Here is a 17,260-nt window from a genome sequence, read left to right on the forward strand (position 1 = left end):
GCTTCAGTGACTCCATCCAGCCACCTCATTCTCTGTCGTCCCATTCTTCTATTGCCCTCAATCTTTCCCAGCATTAGGCTCTTCTCCAGTGAGTCCTTCCTTCTCATTAGGTGGCCAAAGTACTTGAGTTTCAACTTCAGGATCTGGCCTTCTAAAGAGCAGTCAGGGTTGATCTCCTCTAGGACTGACCGGTTTGATCGCCTTGCAGTCCAGGGGACTTGCAGGAGTCTTCTCCAGCACCATAGTTCAAAGGCCTCAATTCTTTGGTGCTCAGCCTTTCTTATGGTCCAACTTTCACAGCCATACATTGCAACTGGGAAAACCATGGCCTTGACTATACGTACCTTTGTTGGCAGGGTGATGTCTCTGCTTTTTAGTATGCTGTCTAGATTTGCCATAGCTTTCCTCCCTAGGAGCAAGCGTCTTTTAATTTCTTGGCTGCAGTCCCCATCTGCGGTGATCTGGGAGCCCAGGAAGATAAAATCTGTCACTACCTCCATTTCTTCCCCATCTACTTGCCAGGAATTGAGAGGGCCGGATGCCATGATCTTGGTTTTCTTAATGTTGAGTTTCAAGCCAACTTTTGCACTCTCCTTCACCCGCATCAAAAGGCTCTTTAGTTCCTCTTCACTTTTTGCCATTAGAGTGGTATCATCTGCATATCTTAGGTTGTTGATATTTCTCCCAGCAATCTTAATTCCAAATTTTGATTCATCTAGCCCCACTAAATAGCTTAAGTGACCACATTTATTGTCTTCTACCTATGTTACAAGAATCTCCCCAGATTGGTTGTCTTCCCCTGGGAACGACTAGATAAGGCTTCATGGATCTTGGGGGAGGTCAAGTTTATATCTCTTGCCACTGCACAACGATTCCAAGCTGGGTCCCTGCTTGACTCCTCCTTCAAGCCTAGCTGGCAGTTTGCCAACAGTAGAACAATCCTGTACAAACCACAATCTGTTGGTATACATTAAATATATTGTAATATCAATAATTAAATGTGTTTCCCTACTTTTCAATTGCATCATGTCATGGGCAGTATGTTTTCTGTGTATTTTTAAATAATTCCTGGAATCCAATTTTTGCTTACATAAGAAAAATGTGCAAATGGTATAAAAGGCCAGGGGTAAAAATACTTTGAGGGAGCAAAAGGTTAATTAAGCTTGATGTTTCCACAAGGAAAAACAAATACTTTACATGAAAGAGCTCAATTTTAAAAAGCCAGACAGAAAAATAGATCCATGATCTGTTTTCCAGTCAGTAAAGTATAAGGCGATGCCTCCCAAACTTTCCTTCATTACCCAAACTGCTTATCAGAAAGTCCTTTTTTTCCACTTATTGGAAAGTCCTTACTTGAATGTATTACATGCTACATACAACATGTAAAAAATATTAAAAATGGCGATAGTTTGGCCATTTAATTGCAGAATGTGAGAAATACAAAATTAGTTTATAGTCCTTAACTAAGAATAATTAGTCATAATCACATATTACTGCTACTCTCCTCAGAGTTCGCCCTGTGAAAAGAGAAGAATAATCAAATTGTCATCATTACTGGCTCTTCAACTCGTTTGTTATTTAATGACTTGCTAACCTGGCACGGAACAGGTATTTGCAGGACTCTCCCTCAGGGTAATATTGTCACCTAGTAGGACTTGGGGGAGTGAACCTTTCCTTAGCAGACCCAAATCTGTGGGGAACCCCTATCTTGAGATCCAGCAGGCTGCTGCTTTAATAGCCTTCCAGAAAATCATAAGAACTGGCTCTTCCCACAAGTGCAATGTTAGGGTAAGATTTAAACTCAGGGATGGTTTTGCTGGATGTGTTGGAGAATGTTTTGATTCTATTGGCTTTTGGCTTTTGTTGTTGTTGTAAGTCAGAGGTCCCCAACATTTTGGGCACCAGGGACCGGTTCCGTGGAGAAAGTTTTTCCCACAAACCGGAGAGTGTGTGGTTTTGTGTGCTGCCTGCATCCCACGGATGGGGTTTTGCTTGTTTGTGCGGACCGGTTGCTGGCATGCCGTGGCCTGTTACCGGTCCATGGTTTGGGAGTTGGGGACCCCTGTTGTAAGTCACAGAGGTGTGTTTTTTAAAATGGATGGCCATCTTAGTGAAATACATAAATCACCATCAGTCAACCAATGTAGATGATTTTTGTCTGAAGAGTGAGCTAAAAATGTTAAAGTTACATGAATTGGAAAGTTTTAATTGTATTTGCACAATATTATAGCATGACTTTTAATAAGAACCTTGCACATCCCTGATAACAATAAATTGGTGAGATGTTTGTCTTGCCATAGGGCTACTAAACTAAGGAGTCATCATCATCCTATCTTTATTCCCGCATGTGCAGAATTTTTTTTTCAGATCAACAAACGCCATTTTGCACGATCAGACGCAGCATCTGGATCCAACTGTGCAATATTCATATCTGCATTTATTGTGTCTTGCCATCTTTGTTTCAGCCGTTCCCACATGTGCTTGCCATCTGTGTTAAAATGGAAGGTGATGCAGGCAATGATATGGGGTGCTGCTCAAAGGATATGGCCATACTGCTGATAATAGGGCTATTAATAGGGCTACATAATAGAGCTACTAAGGGAATAATATTGTTAAATGTCTTAATATACAACTGGTTGATTTCTTGATAAAAATACAGACTCACTTGGTTTCCTAGATTAGATTTTAAATTTTAAAAACTGAGTTTAACTTGCCTTTTTAATTTGTTTCATTTTAATTTTGTTTTTTATTTGTTGTAATCCACCTTATAGGACAAATTGAGCAGAAAGGCTAGAAACAATTTAGTATTAATATAAGTAATATATGAAATATTTAGTCTTCATTTATGTTCCGTAAATTGCACATAAGTGCATTCTGCTGATAGCCTTTAATACACTGAATCATAGTTAGACACCAAATTGTATCTCTGTAATTAAAATCATCTTCTGTGTTCATTTATTTAAAAGAAAAATGTGAAGTGGCATGCAGATCTATAAATCTTGATTGTGCTCTTGTTAGATTGGTAAATACTATATTTTAGGAGGGAAGGGCTTAGCTTTGCCTTATCTTTCTGTCATTGCAAATGTTTGCAGATTTCCATATTTTCTCAATTAGTCACCTTGTACCTTGGGACCAAACTACATGGTACACATTTATCTTGCTTTTCCATTGTTTATCTAACCATGGAGAATTATAAATTGTTTTCAGTTAGTTTTTCCTCCATCCCCCAAATAAATAGCCCTTAAAGCAAGATACAAATGTTCACTTTGTATTTCATCTTTTGGAAGTAAGTGCATTATTTTCAAAGTCCCCAGGGGACATGCTGCTATGCAAAATAATGACGTAAATAGTTCTTACTGCAGTAGCAATCTTGTGATCACATCAGGAAAAAAAATACAACAGGTTGAACATCTCTAGAGTGAGGTGGAGTGCTGCTATTTTTAGCTACATCTGTTCTGCTTTGAAATCCTGTGGTCACAGTTTTAGCAGAGAGATCTCAATGAGCATTATTTCTAGATCACATCTCTTTATTATAAAGGCTCATGGGTTTTTTATGGCTAGTAACAATAATCCAAGATTTTAAGGGATATTGAAAAAGATGAACTACCATAAATAATCTTTATTAATCCATACGTTATCAGTAGCATATTAATAGAATATCACACATATTGTAGAATCCAGTGCAATGCCAATGAATGCCTAGTAAGGAGATTCATTGAATCTTCTTGCTGAAGGTTACAGTGCTTGGATTAGTAGATAGCTAAAACATAAATCACTTGATAGGGTATGCTCTGCCCACAGAAGTATTACAAGAACTTGTTAACTTACTAGAATAGCAGGAACAAACAAAATAGAGCACTTGAAGAATCTTAACATCCAAATTCAACTAGAGAATGAAATGTTTGATCAACGTATACAATAGTGGTGGTGGTGGTGATGATGATGACAACGATGATGATGAAGATGAACCATCAAAATGACTCTTAGCAGCCACATAGATGGATTTTCTCCAGGATGATGTGTCCCAAACTTGGTCTTCCATTGCCACTACCATTGAGTCAGCCATATGCTTTTCTAGTGCTTGTACTAGGCATGACATTCAGCTTTATAACAGAACAAAATACGAAAGTCAAGTAAGTTAACCACAGTTAACCAGGTTTTTTAACTCCAATTTTTAAAGTATATAAGGCCAAAGTTGCCCCCATTCTGTTATATGGAGCAGAGGTTGGGGGTTTAAAATATATATCACTACAAGAATAAGCACAGTATCTAAGAAGTATTTTGGTGTGGATAAAAGGACCTCAGTTGCTGCAGTCAGAGCTAAATTGGGAATTTATACAGTTGGTTCTTTGTCTAATCAGGGCATATAATTATTGGTGCAAAATTAATGCTATAGAAACTGACAGACTTCCAAAATTGCATCTGTTAGAACAGACAAAATTTCAGTTCAAGACCTCTTTGATTGTGCAACTGACAAATTACATTAGGAGCTGTGGTCTCCCTATCTCTTGTACAATTGGAGAACTAGCTAAAAAAATAGTTGCACAAAGAATCTTGGCTATAGACGCACATAAAGATATAGCAATCCTCAATAAGACTGGCACATTAAAATGGATGAACCACTACAAACATACTTTCCAAATTGCCAAGTTATTGAAACCTAGAAATGCATAATTCTTTGGATGGTATTCAAGCAAGATTTGTGCAACTGGACACATACCTTATACCGAAGATACTTGTATTTGCAGAGCTGCAGAGATAGAAGACATAACACATTAACATTTGATGTCAATTGTATAAGAAAGAGAGTGCACATTAGATGAATTGGATCCTAATTAATATAAGGATCCTTGGATCCTTATATTAAAAAGAACATACTTCACGTGTGGTCAGAATTCAAACATTACATATTATATAGCCCTTTATGAACTGGAGATCTACATATCTGATTGTGGTAAATTGTAGGGGTGTTACAGAAATATAATTTGCTTTTTTATTATTTTTCTATTTGTTTCTTTTATTCTGTTGTTATATACAATCTTATTAATCTTCTGTGTTTTATAATCTCTATTTTGATATGGCCTAATGGCTAATCCATAATAATATTGCTATTGCTATTTTGTGTGTTACATTCTATTATTGCTCTTGCTTTTGGGTAAAAAATATCAGGAAGCAACTTTTAACTGTGAGATGATTATTTTGCTCCCAGGTTGTCATTAGTACTTTATTGCTATTAAGTAATAATAGTTCATTCATAGTTATTGATCCTGGAAAATATCTTGATCCAGTATTAAAGGTAAGTTGCTTAAAACTGGTCAGTGATGAATAGACAAGAATAATTGTAAATGATTACTAAATAAGTAATCTGTTAGCCCTTCAAGAGAAGAGGCTTGGTGTATTGTAGAATAATAACTATTTTTTTTTTAAAAAAATCTTTATTGCAAAATAAAGAAACTTAGAATTTCTCGAAAGCCTTTAAATTAAAATTGAGCAAACTTCAAGCACAATCTGATAAAAGGTTCATTAAAATGATACATTTCAAAACCTTGGCTGTTTTACCATTTCAGCTTATTGTATAATAGTAATGAGACACAGTGCTCCATGGTTACCTGTTATGTATGTGTTCTTTATTTCAGAGGACAAATTCAAGGTGGAAACAAAAACAATTGCTGCTGACTTTGAAAACCGAGATACTATTTACAGCAAAATAAAAGCAGGCTTGGAAGGCCTTGACATTGGTATCTTAGGTTTGTTATCTTAAATTCAATTTCTTTGGGGGTTTTGGGGGAGGATGGGAAGAAACTATAACCTCATAATGGGCTGATAAAATGCACATTTTAATTGTATTTATTCTCTGTGGAACAAAGCTTGATATCTTGAACATGAAAAAATAGAGCATTCTTTCCAAAGATGATGATGATGATTTTATTTTATCCATTCAGTCGTGTCCAAATCTTGGCAATTCTGTGGGCCACATCTCTCCATATCTTCTAATCTTGCACTACTTCTTTGAATTGTTCTATGCTCTGGCTAATGTTAGCTTTGATGGTGTCCTATCACTGTATTCTTTGGTGGACTGGTTTCTCTTTATTGCTAACTCTTCCAAGCATAATTGCTTTCTCCAGGGAATTCCCCTGCATGACGTGGCCAAAGTTTAATGTAATGTCAATTACCCCGTATTTTTATTACTTTACAGGTAGTTCTTGACTTATAATCACAACTGAGCCCGGAATTATGGTTGTAATACATTGTGGTTGTTAAGTGGATCACCATGTGACATGAGATAACTTTATGATGGCATCCTGTTTCTCCCAGGTGCAATTGTTAAGTGGAGCTGAGGGCCTCAGGTTGGAGTTCCTAGAAGGCCTGGCACAGACTGAAAAAATTATTTGGGGGGGGGTGCAGTGCGATGGAAGTGCAGTGCCAGGGAAAGAAGCCATAAGCACCTCAGCTTGGCCCAGCAGCACAGCAAAAAGAGACTACACCCATGAAGCCTCCATAGTGGCATGCAAAGAAGATGCCCTGTGGAACATTCCAAACTCCTGAAAGACTCCAATTTTTTTCCAGTCACTAACAATAGCTCTTATGAGGACATTCGAATAATATCTGTCCCATTCATCTTGTGGTCTTCCAGTTTTAGCTCAGAATTTTTCAAACTGTGTTCCATGGAAACCTAGGCTTTCATGGGAATTTAATTATGGTTCCATGTGAGACAAGGGACAAAAAAAAAGTTCTTTCAAATGCAACCAATTTTCTATCACTAGACAGTTGCCTTTTGATCAGAAGCTCTGGGGTATTATTATTATTATTAAAAATTGTAATTATAATAGTGAAAATTAATACAAAATAAACTTAAAGGAAAGACAATAAAGAAAAGTAGTAAAAAGTGCAAGGAAAAAAAAGGTAAGAATATAATAAAAAAGAGGAAACAAATGTATAAAGAAATGAGTTCCAAGCTTCATCACAAAAGTTTAAACAAATTTATTACCAGTAACTCTTCATTCTCTCTAAAGATACAAACATTTCTCTCTTCATCCCATATCCCATCTCTTATCTATAAACAAATCCATAAAACATTACATTATTATTTAGCCAACAGATTCCATGCAATGAAAACAATTGAAGAACAGTGTTTCATTTCTTTTCAATGTTGGGAAACACAATCATTTTTCTAATCTACCATCTACTCACATCACATGTCCGAAGAATGCACACTTTTGCTTGTTGACCATCTGTTCAAGGGTGCAGCATTTAATCTACGACTGGTTGATTTCTTTTTCTTGAGGCTCATGATACTTTTAGCAATCACCTCTAAGTCCATATTTTATAGGCCTCTGTCTTTATTTTTTATCAGTGACCAATTTTCTTATCCATATATTGCTACCACAAACTATTTTTGTCATTTCAGTACCCTCATTCTTCATGATCTTGTTAAATTTTGTCATTGCCTTCTTCTAGAGGAATCTCTTTACTGCTTTACTGCTTCAACATACTGTCTATCTCTGTTCTTGAGCCCAAGAAAACAACCATTTACCACCCACAGATACCAGGGGTTTTTTTTTTGTTTTTTTTAAAGGACTCATTTAAAGTGAGTGGTAATTCCGATAACCAAAAATACTTCATGAAAAACCTAGATTGAAATTATGTCGAATGGAAGTTTTATTTAATTGATTGGTGATGACTGGAACATCACAGATTGTGTGAAGGAAAAAATTGAAGTGTGTGGGAAAAAAATTCAGAACACTTACATTTAATTAATCTAAAAAAAACGGATCTCTTAGAAACATGGAAACAAAACAGAAAACATCTTAAAAACAAGAAATTGTGGCTGAAAGAAAATGTTTAATAATAAGAATACTGTTTTGCAAAAGAATACTGTCTTTTTTGTTTTCCTCACTCCACTCAAAATATTCCTTATTGAGAGATTTCAAAGATCATGTACACCATGTGTGGGTTTATACTGCCATCTAATGTTCTATAGTCAAATTCAGTCTCAGTTGAAGAGTTATCATTTATTCTTAGACATCGTGAACAAATACTCTTAATAGGGCTATAAATGATATTGATGGGCAGCTCATGATAGCAATTTGGCATATTAGAGCAAATAATCATACAGTAGTTTTACAGTATCGGTTATAAAATAATTCAACTGATTAGAGAGAGACTCCTTTGACTCCTGATGACCGCCTGGAGAAATGCATGTAGTTTTCTTGGCAGGATTTCCTGAAGGATGTTGCCATTGTTTTCTTCCTAGGAGTAAGAGAGAATGAGTGCCCAAAGTTACCCAGCTGGCTTCATGCCTAAGGCAGGACTAGACTCATAGTCTCCTAGTTTCTAGCCAGGTGCCTTTACTTATTACACCAAACTGGTTCTCTAGGTACAATTAACAGATGCTTATTTGAAGTAGAAAATAAGTAGTTAAAATTTGCATCCGAATGAAAGAAGGCTGAAACGATAGTTAATAAACTTTATTCATTTATTTTCTGGGGCCAATTTTGAAAAGGCATATTCAGTTCTGTGCAAAAGTATTTACCTCCTTTTGGTTATTTTGAATTTCTGCGTGTCATTGTTGCTGAATATTATTAAGTTCATATAAGCTTATTGATATATGAAATGTCTGTGAGTAAATAAATAACATGAAAGTTTGGTTGTTCGGTATATTTAAAAAATCATCCACCTTGCAGTGACCAGCGACCCCATTAGATTCAATAACTGATTGCAATACCTGCAACCAAATGCTTCCTGTAATTGATGTTCAATCTCTTACATCACTATGTAGGAATTTGAAACATTTTTTTCTATGGCATATTGTTTCAACTCAAAAACATTGGAAGATTTTCTAGCATAGCCATACTATTTTCATGGACCTCTGCTTGGTTGGTTCAAAACATTGTATTTATTCTTCATCCATTCTGTTGTAAGACTGACTTCTTGTTGACAATCACTATCTTGCTGCCATTATGCTTCAGCTTATGAAGAGATTTGTATTCCCTGTAAATTTTTCTGAAACAAACCAGATCTTTCTTAAACAATGGCAAGTTGTCCACATCCTGAGACAGAAAAGCATCCTCAAACCATTACACAATCACCACCAGGCTAGACAGCGGTATGCAATTCTTCTTGTGGAGTGCATTGTATGATTTCTGCTGTACATAATGATATCCATGTAGCCCAAAACGATTCACTTTTGATTCATCAATCAATCATCCAGTCATCCAGGTGCTGGGTTTAGGGGGAAATTTGTTTTGTTTTATTTTATTTTTCCAAATTTGAAATGAGCATCAGTGTTCTTGGGTTTTATTCTCTTCCATGAATTTCATTTTTACTTGGTACTTTTCTGATGGATAAACCCTAGCGAGAGAAGCCTGCAGACCTCTGGATGTTGTTCGGAAGCTTTTATGACTTCCTGGACAAATTTACACTGTTTTCTTTTATGATTTTTACCGAATAGCCACTTTTGGAAAGATTCATTATTGGTTCAAGTCTTCTCCATTTCAAAAATCTGTCTCTGAGGATTGGTTGTGCCCCTGAATTTAGAAATCATTTTGTAACTTTCCTCAAACTAACAGGCAGTGACTTTTTAATGCAACTCTTTAGAAATGGGACCATGACATATCTATAGAATCGGTGTGATGAGAATTTCACTGAGATAAAGTTTATGAGATTTATATAGTATAGGATTATTTCAAATCGTTTGTGATGGTTTAAGAAAGTACTCATATTGGCCATAGTTATTTAATTTAATTAATTAAACTAGAGGGGTGAATGCTTTTTCACAGAGTCTAGCTGTACACAAGGTTATTTGTTAATCAGTGTGTCAGTACAAGAGTTGCAAAAAAAAATAGATTATCCAAAAGATTTTTTTTTATAGAACTGTGTTTTATTGGCAAAAATGGCAATGGTTTTATGTTTAAGGGTAATGAGACTACAATTCATAATTGCCTGATAAATACAAATTCAGTTCTATATTGCCATGTAATTAGGTTGAATGTTCAACTACATTTATCTAACATGTTTGCTAGAATGTTGCTGTTTGCATTGTTTTAAAATTTAATCTCTTGGACTACTATATGTCATTTAAAGTTCAGTAACTAGAGTGCATTGACATATAAAGTTCTTCATTGTAAGAACTGCTGTATGTTACACTGTTTTAGCTGGTAACATTTTCTTAGCTCTATGTACCAATCATAAACACAGTTATATAAGTTAGCATTTGCATTCTTTTAAAATCATACTTTACAGTGACTTGATCCAAACTTAACTTAGTCCAGTGAACCATATTTTAGCATAAAGAAATTGGGATTGTTCCTGCATAGTGGAACAGTTAATTTGCTATAACTAAACTGAGAAGCTGTATTTTAATCTGTTATTTAATTTATAATTATAAATTATAGTCAGTTCCAAGTTGGTAGGCCAGGATTAAAACTGAATTTAGACTGTAATTGATGAGTTGAAATTTAAACATAGATTAAATCCAGAGAGCCTCTTAAAACAGATGTATTGAAATCATGATAAATTAAGTCCTTGTTGATTTCAGCAGCAAAATTCACACATCAAACAAAATAATTAAGCTATTTGGCTTAGCTTAACAGATGAATCATCTTTTATAGCTTAGTGTTATGGGCGATCCAGGCCATTATGACTTATTAAATTAACCATAGTAGACAATCCTGGTTTTGTGTCATGTGTGAAAACAATCAGGAATCTGTTGTAAGTATGGCTAAGTCTGGATCCAACCAAATTAGCCTTTCTGGTGCTTTATGATTTTAATAGAAGTGACAGTATTGACAGTCTTTTTGTGTTCATTGCTGTTCTTTGCCTTGATTAATAACATATTAAAAAACTTTAATAAATGCATAATCTCAGGCATTGATGCTTATAGGAACTAGGGATGTCAGTGACATGCTACTTAACTATTTGCTAAACACAGTGCTCTCAAAACTTTAATTTTTGAACATGATACATTCAAGGTGTATATTTAAAATTATTTATGTTTCAGTGAACAACGTGGGTGCTTCATATGATTATCCTGAATATTTCCTTGAGATTCCAAATTTAGATAGAGTAAGTATTCTTTTCCTTCCACACTTGTCTTTTAAAATTAATATTTAATATTAAATTTAAATATTTGTTAAGTGTAACACTGGTTTTATTTGATTTGTTAATAGAATCATAATTGAAAAAGTATGAATAAGAACCTATTAGCATCTCCTCTCCCTAGATTTAGAAACAGTCCTATGAACAGTTCATTAATTTCAAATTAAAATGTATAATGACTAATCCTAATCCAAGGAGTCAGGATACTTCATATCTTCATACCTTCGATACATTCATTAAAACCCCCAATATTAAGGGCATTAGTCTTGTTTGAATTAATGTTGCATTTACATCCTTTTCTCTCAGTTTTGTAAAAGTATCTTATTTTGGTTGTGTTTCACATGCAAAAAAAATAATAATTGAGGTTGCTCTACTGGCCATAAAGAGTAGGAATTGCTTTGTTTTTAACATAACATGATTGTCTGAGCTGCCCTTTAATTTGGTAAAATGTATATAAGATGTATTGTATACATAGTTAAGCAATATCACATAAAATAGTAAAATGAAGTTTTTAAATAAATTAATTACCATGTACTTTATATTAACTATATTTCGATAAGTGAAAATCTATGATGGTAAAAATTCCACCCCAGCTCCCCAAACAATACCTAAAGCAGGGGTGTCAAACTTGCAACATCATGTGACATGTCATGACTTTTTTGCCGTTGCTGGCAATGGAGTGGGCGCGGTTTCGGCATGATGCATCCGGCCCGCGGGCCAGCAGTTTAACAATCCTGACCTAAAGGATTTGATTTATTGCCAATTTATGTTCAGTTGTTTTATGTCACACTTCACACAAGGATTCAAGATGAGAAAGTAGATTATTATGTAGGAGTTCTTTAAGCTGCTTTGAAAAGCAAGATGAAAAAAACAATAGAAAGTTATACTTTCTACTTGATCACACAAGCATGTAATTTGGATCCAAAAAGTATATAGATATTTGCTATTTCAAATTGTGATATTGCTTTTCTTTCAGTCTTTACCTTACCTGCCTTTTATGTCTTCTTTTGCTCTACTGCTTCCTCAGCCACCTTCTCTTGAGTTTTGTTTTAAGAAGATTTTGTCCCTCAGTCCACTCAGGATTTGTATTTGCAACGTCTCTCCCATCAAGACTCATTCTTAAATCCTCGATGAATGAATGAATGTATTCATTTAAAACATTTTATAGAGGCCCATCTTGACTGAAACTCTGGACAGCTCACAACCCAGAAATAAAACAATATCTATCTGTGATAAAATAAAAACATTTAAAACAAACAATAGCAGATTTTCCATTCAGAATGGGCACATCTGACACGTGATGAATGTGAGTGTAATTTGGGGAAATGCCAAGGGGAAAGGGAATCATTTGAGCCACATTTTCATTCCCAATGTTGAGTGGATAAGCCTGAACCCAGTGCATTCTAATGTTGGGTATCAATAAAGTCCAGTCTTAATCTCTTTTTCTGGTGCTTTCTGATGTTGTAGAAAAGGGAGAGAAGCATTAATAATTTATATACATATCGTGTATAAGTTTGTTATCAAAGCACAACAATCTGTGCAATTAGGCTCAAACCAATCGCAGGATCTTGCAGGTGAAGAGATCACGAAGTGGAGAGTCTTAATTTTACCATTTGCTTCACATGGCTGTGCTCCATTTTTTCATAATTATTCATCCTAAGTGTGATAATTTTATTTTTTCATTCAGTCTGCAGGCGATCTAGTCTGAACATTAGTTTAATTCAGAGATGCTGGAGCTATAATCTATAGTTTTCAAAGCACTATATTTAGCAAGCTTAAAGAAGTGAATTAATCCCTTATATTTCCATATCAGTCTCAATAATCATGTCATCTGCATTCAAGAAGGGATATCATCCCTTTCTTTTGCAGAAACCCCCCCCCCTCTGACTTTAGTTATCATTGTAGAGATTATATCCATGAAAATTTCAAGACAATTTGACCTTAAATTAGGGTTCCCCAAATCCCGGTCCGTGCACCAGTACCGGACCACGGCATGCCAGCAACCGGTCCGCACAAACAAGCAAAGCCCCATCCAGAGGATGCAGACAGCACACAAAACCACGCACCCTCCAGTCCGCAGAAAAACTTATCTCCACAGAACCGGTCCCTGGTGCCCAAAAGGTGGGGGACCTCTGCCTTAAATGATAATTTTAAGGCATATTTTAAATTAAATATTTTTAAAAAACAAAGTTTGAGATAATACATTGATATAGCACGGTTGTATCAACTCTGCCAAGAAAAATGAATTAAATTTCTGATTCTGCAGTACTGTAACTTTGAATTCTGGATCCAGAAATCACATCAGATCAATAAATTACCAAGATGCCAATTGAGCGCCCAAATTTGATCAGATAATTTGTGCATAGTATATATTCTAGTCATCTTAGTGGCTGCAAACTTTTAAATCAAGAATTCATAATAATGCTGTTTTGTTTTTTCCCCATTACAGCAAATTGACAAGATGATCAATGTTAATATCCTATCTATGTGCAAGGTAAGTGCCATTTTGGGAAGTTGTGCTAATGCAGGAGAATTGACTATATTGCATATAGAGTAATAAAAGTATTTGTCTAAAACAATTTCTGTGCAATTTTCTCTCTGTAAAGCAATTATACAGGCTTCCCTCTAGAGTTTCTCCATAAGTCCATTTTTTCTAGCAGCCTCTAGACGTGTTTTTACATATGTTAATAGCATAAGGCTTTCCAGGAGAAGAAAAGGTAAAATGTACTTGAAGTTGTTCATACCTCAGCCTGCCAGGCTGTTTTGATATTTATTAAAAAAATGTTTTCTTACTCTGGAAAAGTGGTATGTAGAAGGTATCAATATGCAACATCAGAAATACAGGTAGTCCTTGACTTACAACCACAATTGAGCCCAAAATTTCTGTTGCTAAACGAGATAGTTGTTGTGAGTTTTGCCCTATTTTATGAACTTTCTTGCTACAGTTAAGTAAATCACAGCAGTTGTTAAGTAAGTAATATGGTTGTTAAGTGAATCTGGCTTCCCCATTGATTTGTTTGTCAGAAGGTTGCAAAAGATGATGCTGGCATACTACAGCTGTCATAAATATGAGTCAGTTGCCAAGTAGCCAAACTTTGATCGTGTGAGGCTGGGATGCTGCAAAAGTTGTAAGTGTGGAAAAGAGTCATAAGTCATTATTTTCAGTGCCACTGTAACTTTGAACGGTCATTAAACAAACTATTGTAAGTCAAGGACTACCTGCAGCTGATGGACTTGTAACACTTTTTAAAGAATCATATTTCATGGTTTTTCCAATTGTTTCTTTTTATATGGCAAATTGAATCTCAATAGTTCCACAAGTAACGCCTTGCATATTTTTTCTACTTAGTTTTATTCGTTCATTTCCTTTTATTCCATTTTCCATTTAATTTTTTTAAGTTATATTAGATGTTTCAGGCATTTCTTCTCCCTTTTCTTTGGATATCATTTTAAAAATGTTTTATTTGGAAGCCTGACATTTCCACTTTGAAAGAGAAAGACTGTTACTTTCTGTACTTGAGATAATGGCATATTCTTGCCATTTCCCCCAAACAATATTGTGAGGCATTCTCATTTCAAAATCTCAAGGCAATGTTTCTCTGTCTTTTGAAATTGAGCAAACCTCTTCTATCAAAAGTTGAGGTCAGACGTATAAATCTACTAAAAAGGTGTTGATATGAACAACTGGCATTCCTCACTATTCCTAATTTGTTATTTCTATAATAAATACAGCTTTTTATTTCATCTGAGTTGAAGTATAATCGCTTTCTAGAAACAGTAAATGTTGCAGGCCTCTACTGGAAAATGATACATGATACCATATAAACTATTTTTATAATTGTGTTATTACATGTTTTTTTTTTCTTTTAAATAAGTAGGAGTGTGAATTATCCTCTGCTTATTAACACTATTAATTTTGTCATTTGCTAGTAGGAGTGCTCACAGGGATATGTAGGAGAGGATCTGTCAGAGTGTGTTAAATATTGCGTTAAGATAACTTTGAACCTGAAATATGGCCCGTTCACTCGTCAACTATTTTTTAAACATATATTTTAATAAAGTTTGGACTACAGGTAGTCCTGGATTACTGACTGTTCAAAGTTGTGACAGTATTGAATAAACATACCTATTACCAGCCCATAAATTTCTGGCCATTGTAGCAGCCCACAGTCATGTGATTGTGATTTGGGAGCTTGGTAAGTGGTTCACACTTACTATGGTTGCAGTGTTCCATTGTTATGGGATCGCCATTTGCACCTTTCCCTGTCTGCTTTCCACAAGCAAAGTCAATAGGGAAGCAGACAGGAAAGCTCAGAAGTTGCTTTGGTAAATCCCTTGGCTGCATGTGCTAACACTCCTCCATGCTATCCAACCCTTGGCATTCTTGTGCTCCCGCCCCACTTCACCTCACCATCCCTTGGCCTTTCCACACATGTGTATACCCTGTGCTGGGCTTCCCAAGCTCTCCCTCAGTTTCCCCAACTCACTCACTGAACTGACCCACTCAGGACCTTCCCCTCCCCCCCATGACACTTTCCCACTATTCTAGGTCACCCCTGCACTTAGTTGGGATTCCTGCCGCTCCCCACTTAAGCTACTCTTGAGGGCAGAGCTTGTCTTATTTGTATTCTGTAGATTCACTCTGGAATACTTTTAGGCTAAGAGCAAAGTATAAATAAATAAAATAAATATAGCAATAAAGGATAGTGTAGGAAATATTGTCTTGGGTAGCATAAAAAGCTATCTCTTCCTGTTTGAACTATTTTCCATTATCACAAATCATTGATGTAGACCTTACATGCTTGAGGAAGTCAGGTTTTGCATCCATATCATGCACATGACAATATAGTGTATCCAGGACTCATGTCCACTGAAGTAATTTGTACTTTTCAAGCATTCTGTAGCCACTGCTGGTGGTTCTATAAGGTTTCTCTATCCCATCTGTTTTCTTCTCTGACCTTGTCCCCCCTCCCCCGGAGATTCCCTCCCCCCCCCAAAAAAGTTTGCTTTTATGAAAATTTTTATTTCTCATTTGTGCCATTTTGTGGCTCACCTAGGAAGGCTGGAAATAGAGAGAATTTTATATTTCTTATGTAAAGAATTGGGTAATCTTGCTTTTCATCAGTAACCGAAGTTATCTAAGCCTAAATAACTATGAGTTAAGCCTAAATAATTCATATATTTGAGGTATGTAGAATAACTCTGTAACAGTCCGATATTAAGTGTTTCCTTATTTTCTCTCTTCTTTTTTTTCCTCTAAGCAATTTCCTTTATTCTTGAATATAGACAGAAATCTTTTTTATAAGTTTATTGCTTTATCATAGAGAATAAAATACAGAACAATAAAACAAAATGAAACAAAACAAAAACATACATTCAATCCTAACCACAACAAAGGAAGAAAAAAATAGTGTACAAAAAAGGAGGAAAAAGTGGTCCATTAAATAATTAAAATTAACATTTAACATGTAGGTTCCACCTGGCTGAGCGTGTGTGTGTGTGTACGCGCACACACACGTACACATGCTAAATTGGTCCCTAATATACTCCATTGCACACAAACACACACACACATGCATTAAATTGGCCTTAATATACTCCATTACATTTTGTATCTGAAATGTAATCATCTGTCACTAGTATAATCTTTTTAATTTATCTAATTCAAGTAATTGCATGATAATTTATCATAAACAACCAATGTAATTTTTAAAGAGTTAACAATGAAATGTCACAGAAAATTTTGCATGGTTTACATTTTCCTAAGTTCTTTGACAGACTGTGTACTACGGGAACAGGTGGCAAAAGAAGTTCAACATTAGGGCCATAAAACTTGCATTTTGAATTAGATTAAAAATGGAACTTGGAGATTGTATCATATTCTCATAATGGCGATTGTGCTGTAAAAAACAGTAGCTTATATTTTTTGATAAAATGCATTCTTTTTTAATGGTAACTGCTATAGTACGGGTCTGGATGGGGAGGAACAGACTCAGACTCAACCCTTCCAAGACCGAGTGGCTGTGGTTGCCGGCGCCCCGGCATAGTCAGCTGACTCCATCGCTGACTATAGGGGGCGAGACTCTGGCCCCCTCAGAGAGGGCACGCAACTTGGGTGTCCTCCTGGATCCACGGCTGACACTGGAAGACCATTTGTCGGCCG

The 17,260-nt window shown here is 35.6% G+C and overlaps 1 protein-coding gene across 1 annotated transcript in view; it reads left to right on the forward strand.

Annotated features, from left to right (window-relative positions):
- HSD17B12 (hydroxysteroid 17-beta dehydrogenase 12) overlaps positions 1-17,260 on the forward strand; it is a 61,865-nt gene that overhangs the window by 31,003 nt on the left and 13,602 nt on the right. The window contains exons 4-6 of the mRNA XM_015818465.1: positions 5,637-5,747; positions 11,000-11,064; positions 13,547-13,591. Of these exons, the coding sequence (XP_015673951.1) occupies positions 5,637-5,747; positions 11,000-11,064; positions 13,547-13,591 (221 nt within the window). The remainder of the gene's footprint in view (positions 1-5,636; positions 5,748-10,999; positions 11,065-13,546; positions 13,592-17,260) is intronic.

Source organism: Protobothrops mucrosquamatus, unplaced genomic scaffold (assembly GCF_001527695.2).
Source record: "Protobothrops mucrosquamatus isolate PMUCROS unplaced genomic scaffold, P.Mucros_1.0 scaffold743, whole genome shotgun sequence".
NCBI classification, from domain to species: domain Eukaryota; kingdom Metazoa; phylum Chordata; class Lepidosauria; order Squamata; family Viperidae; genus Protobothrops; species Protobothrops mucrosquamatus.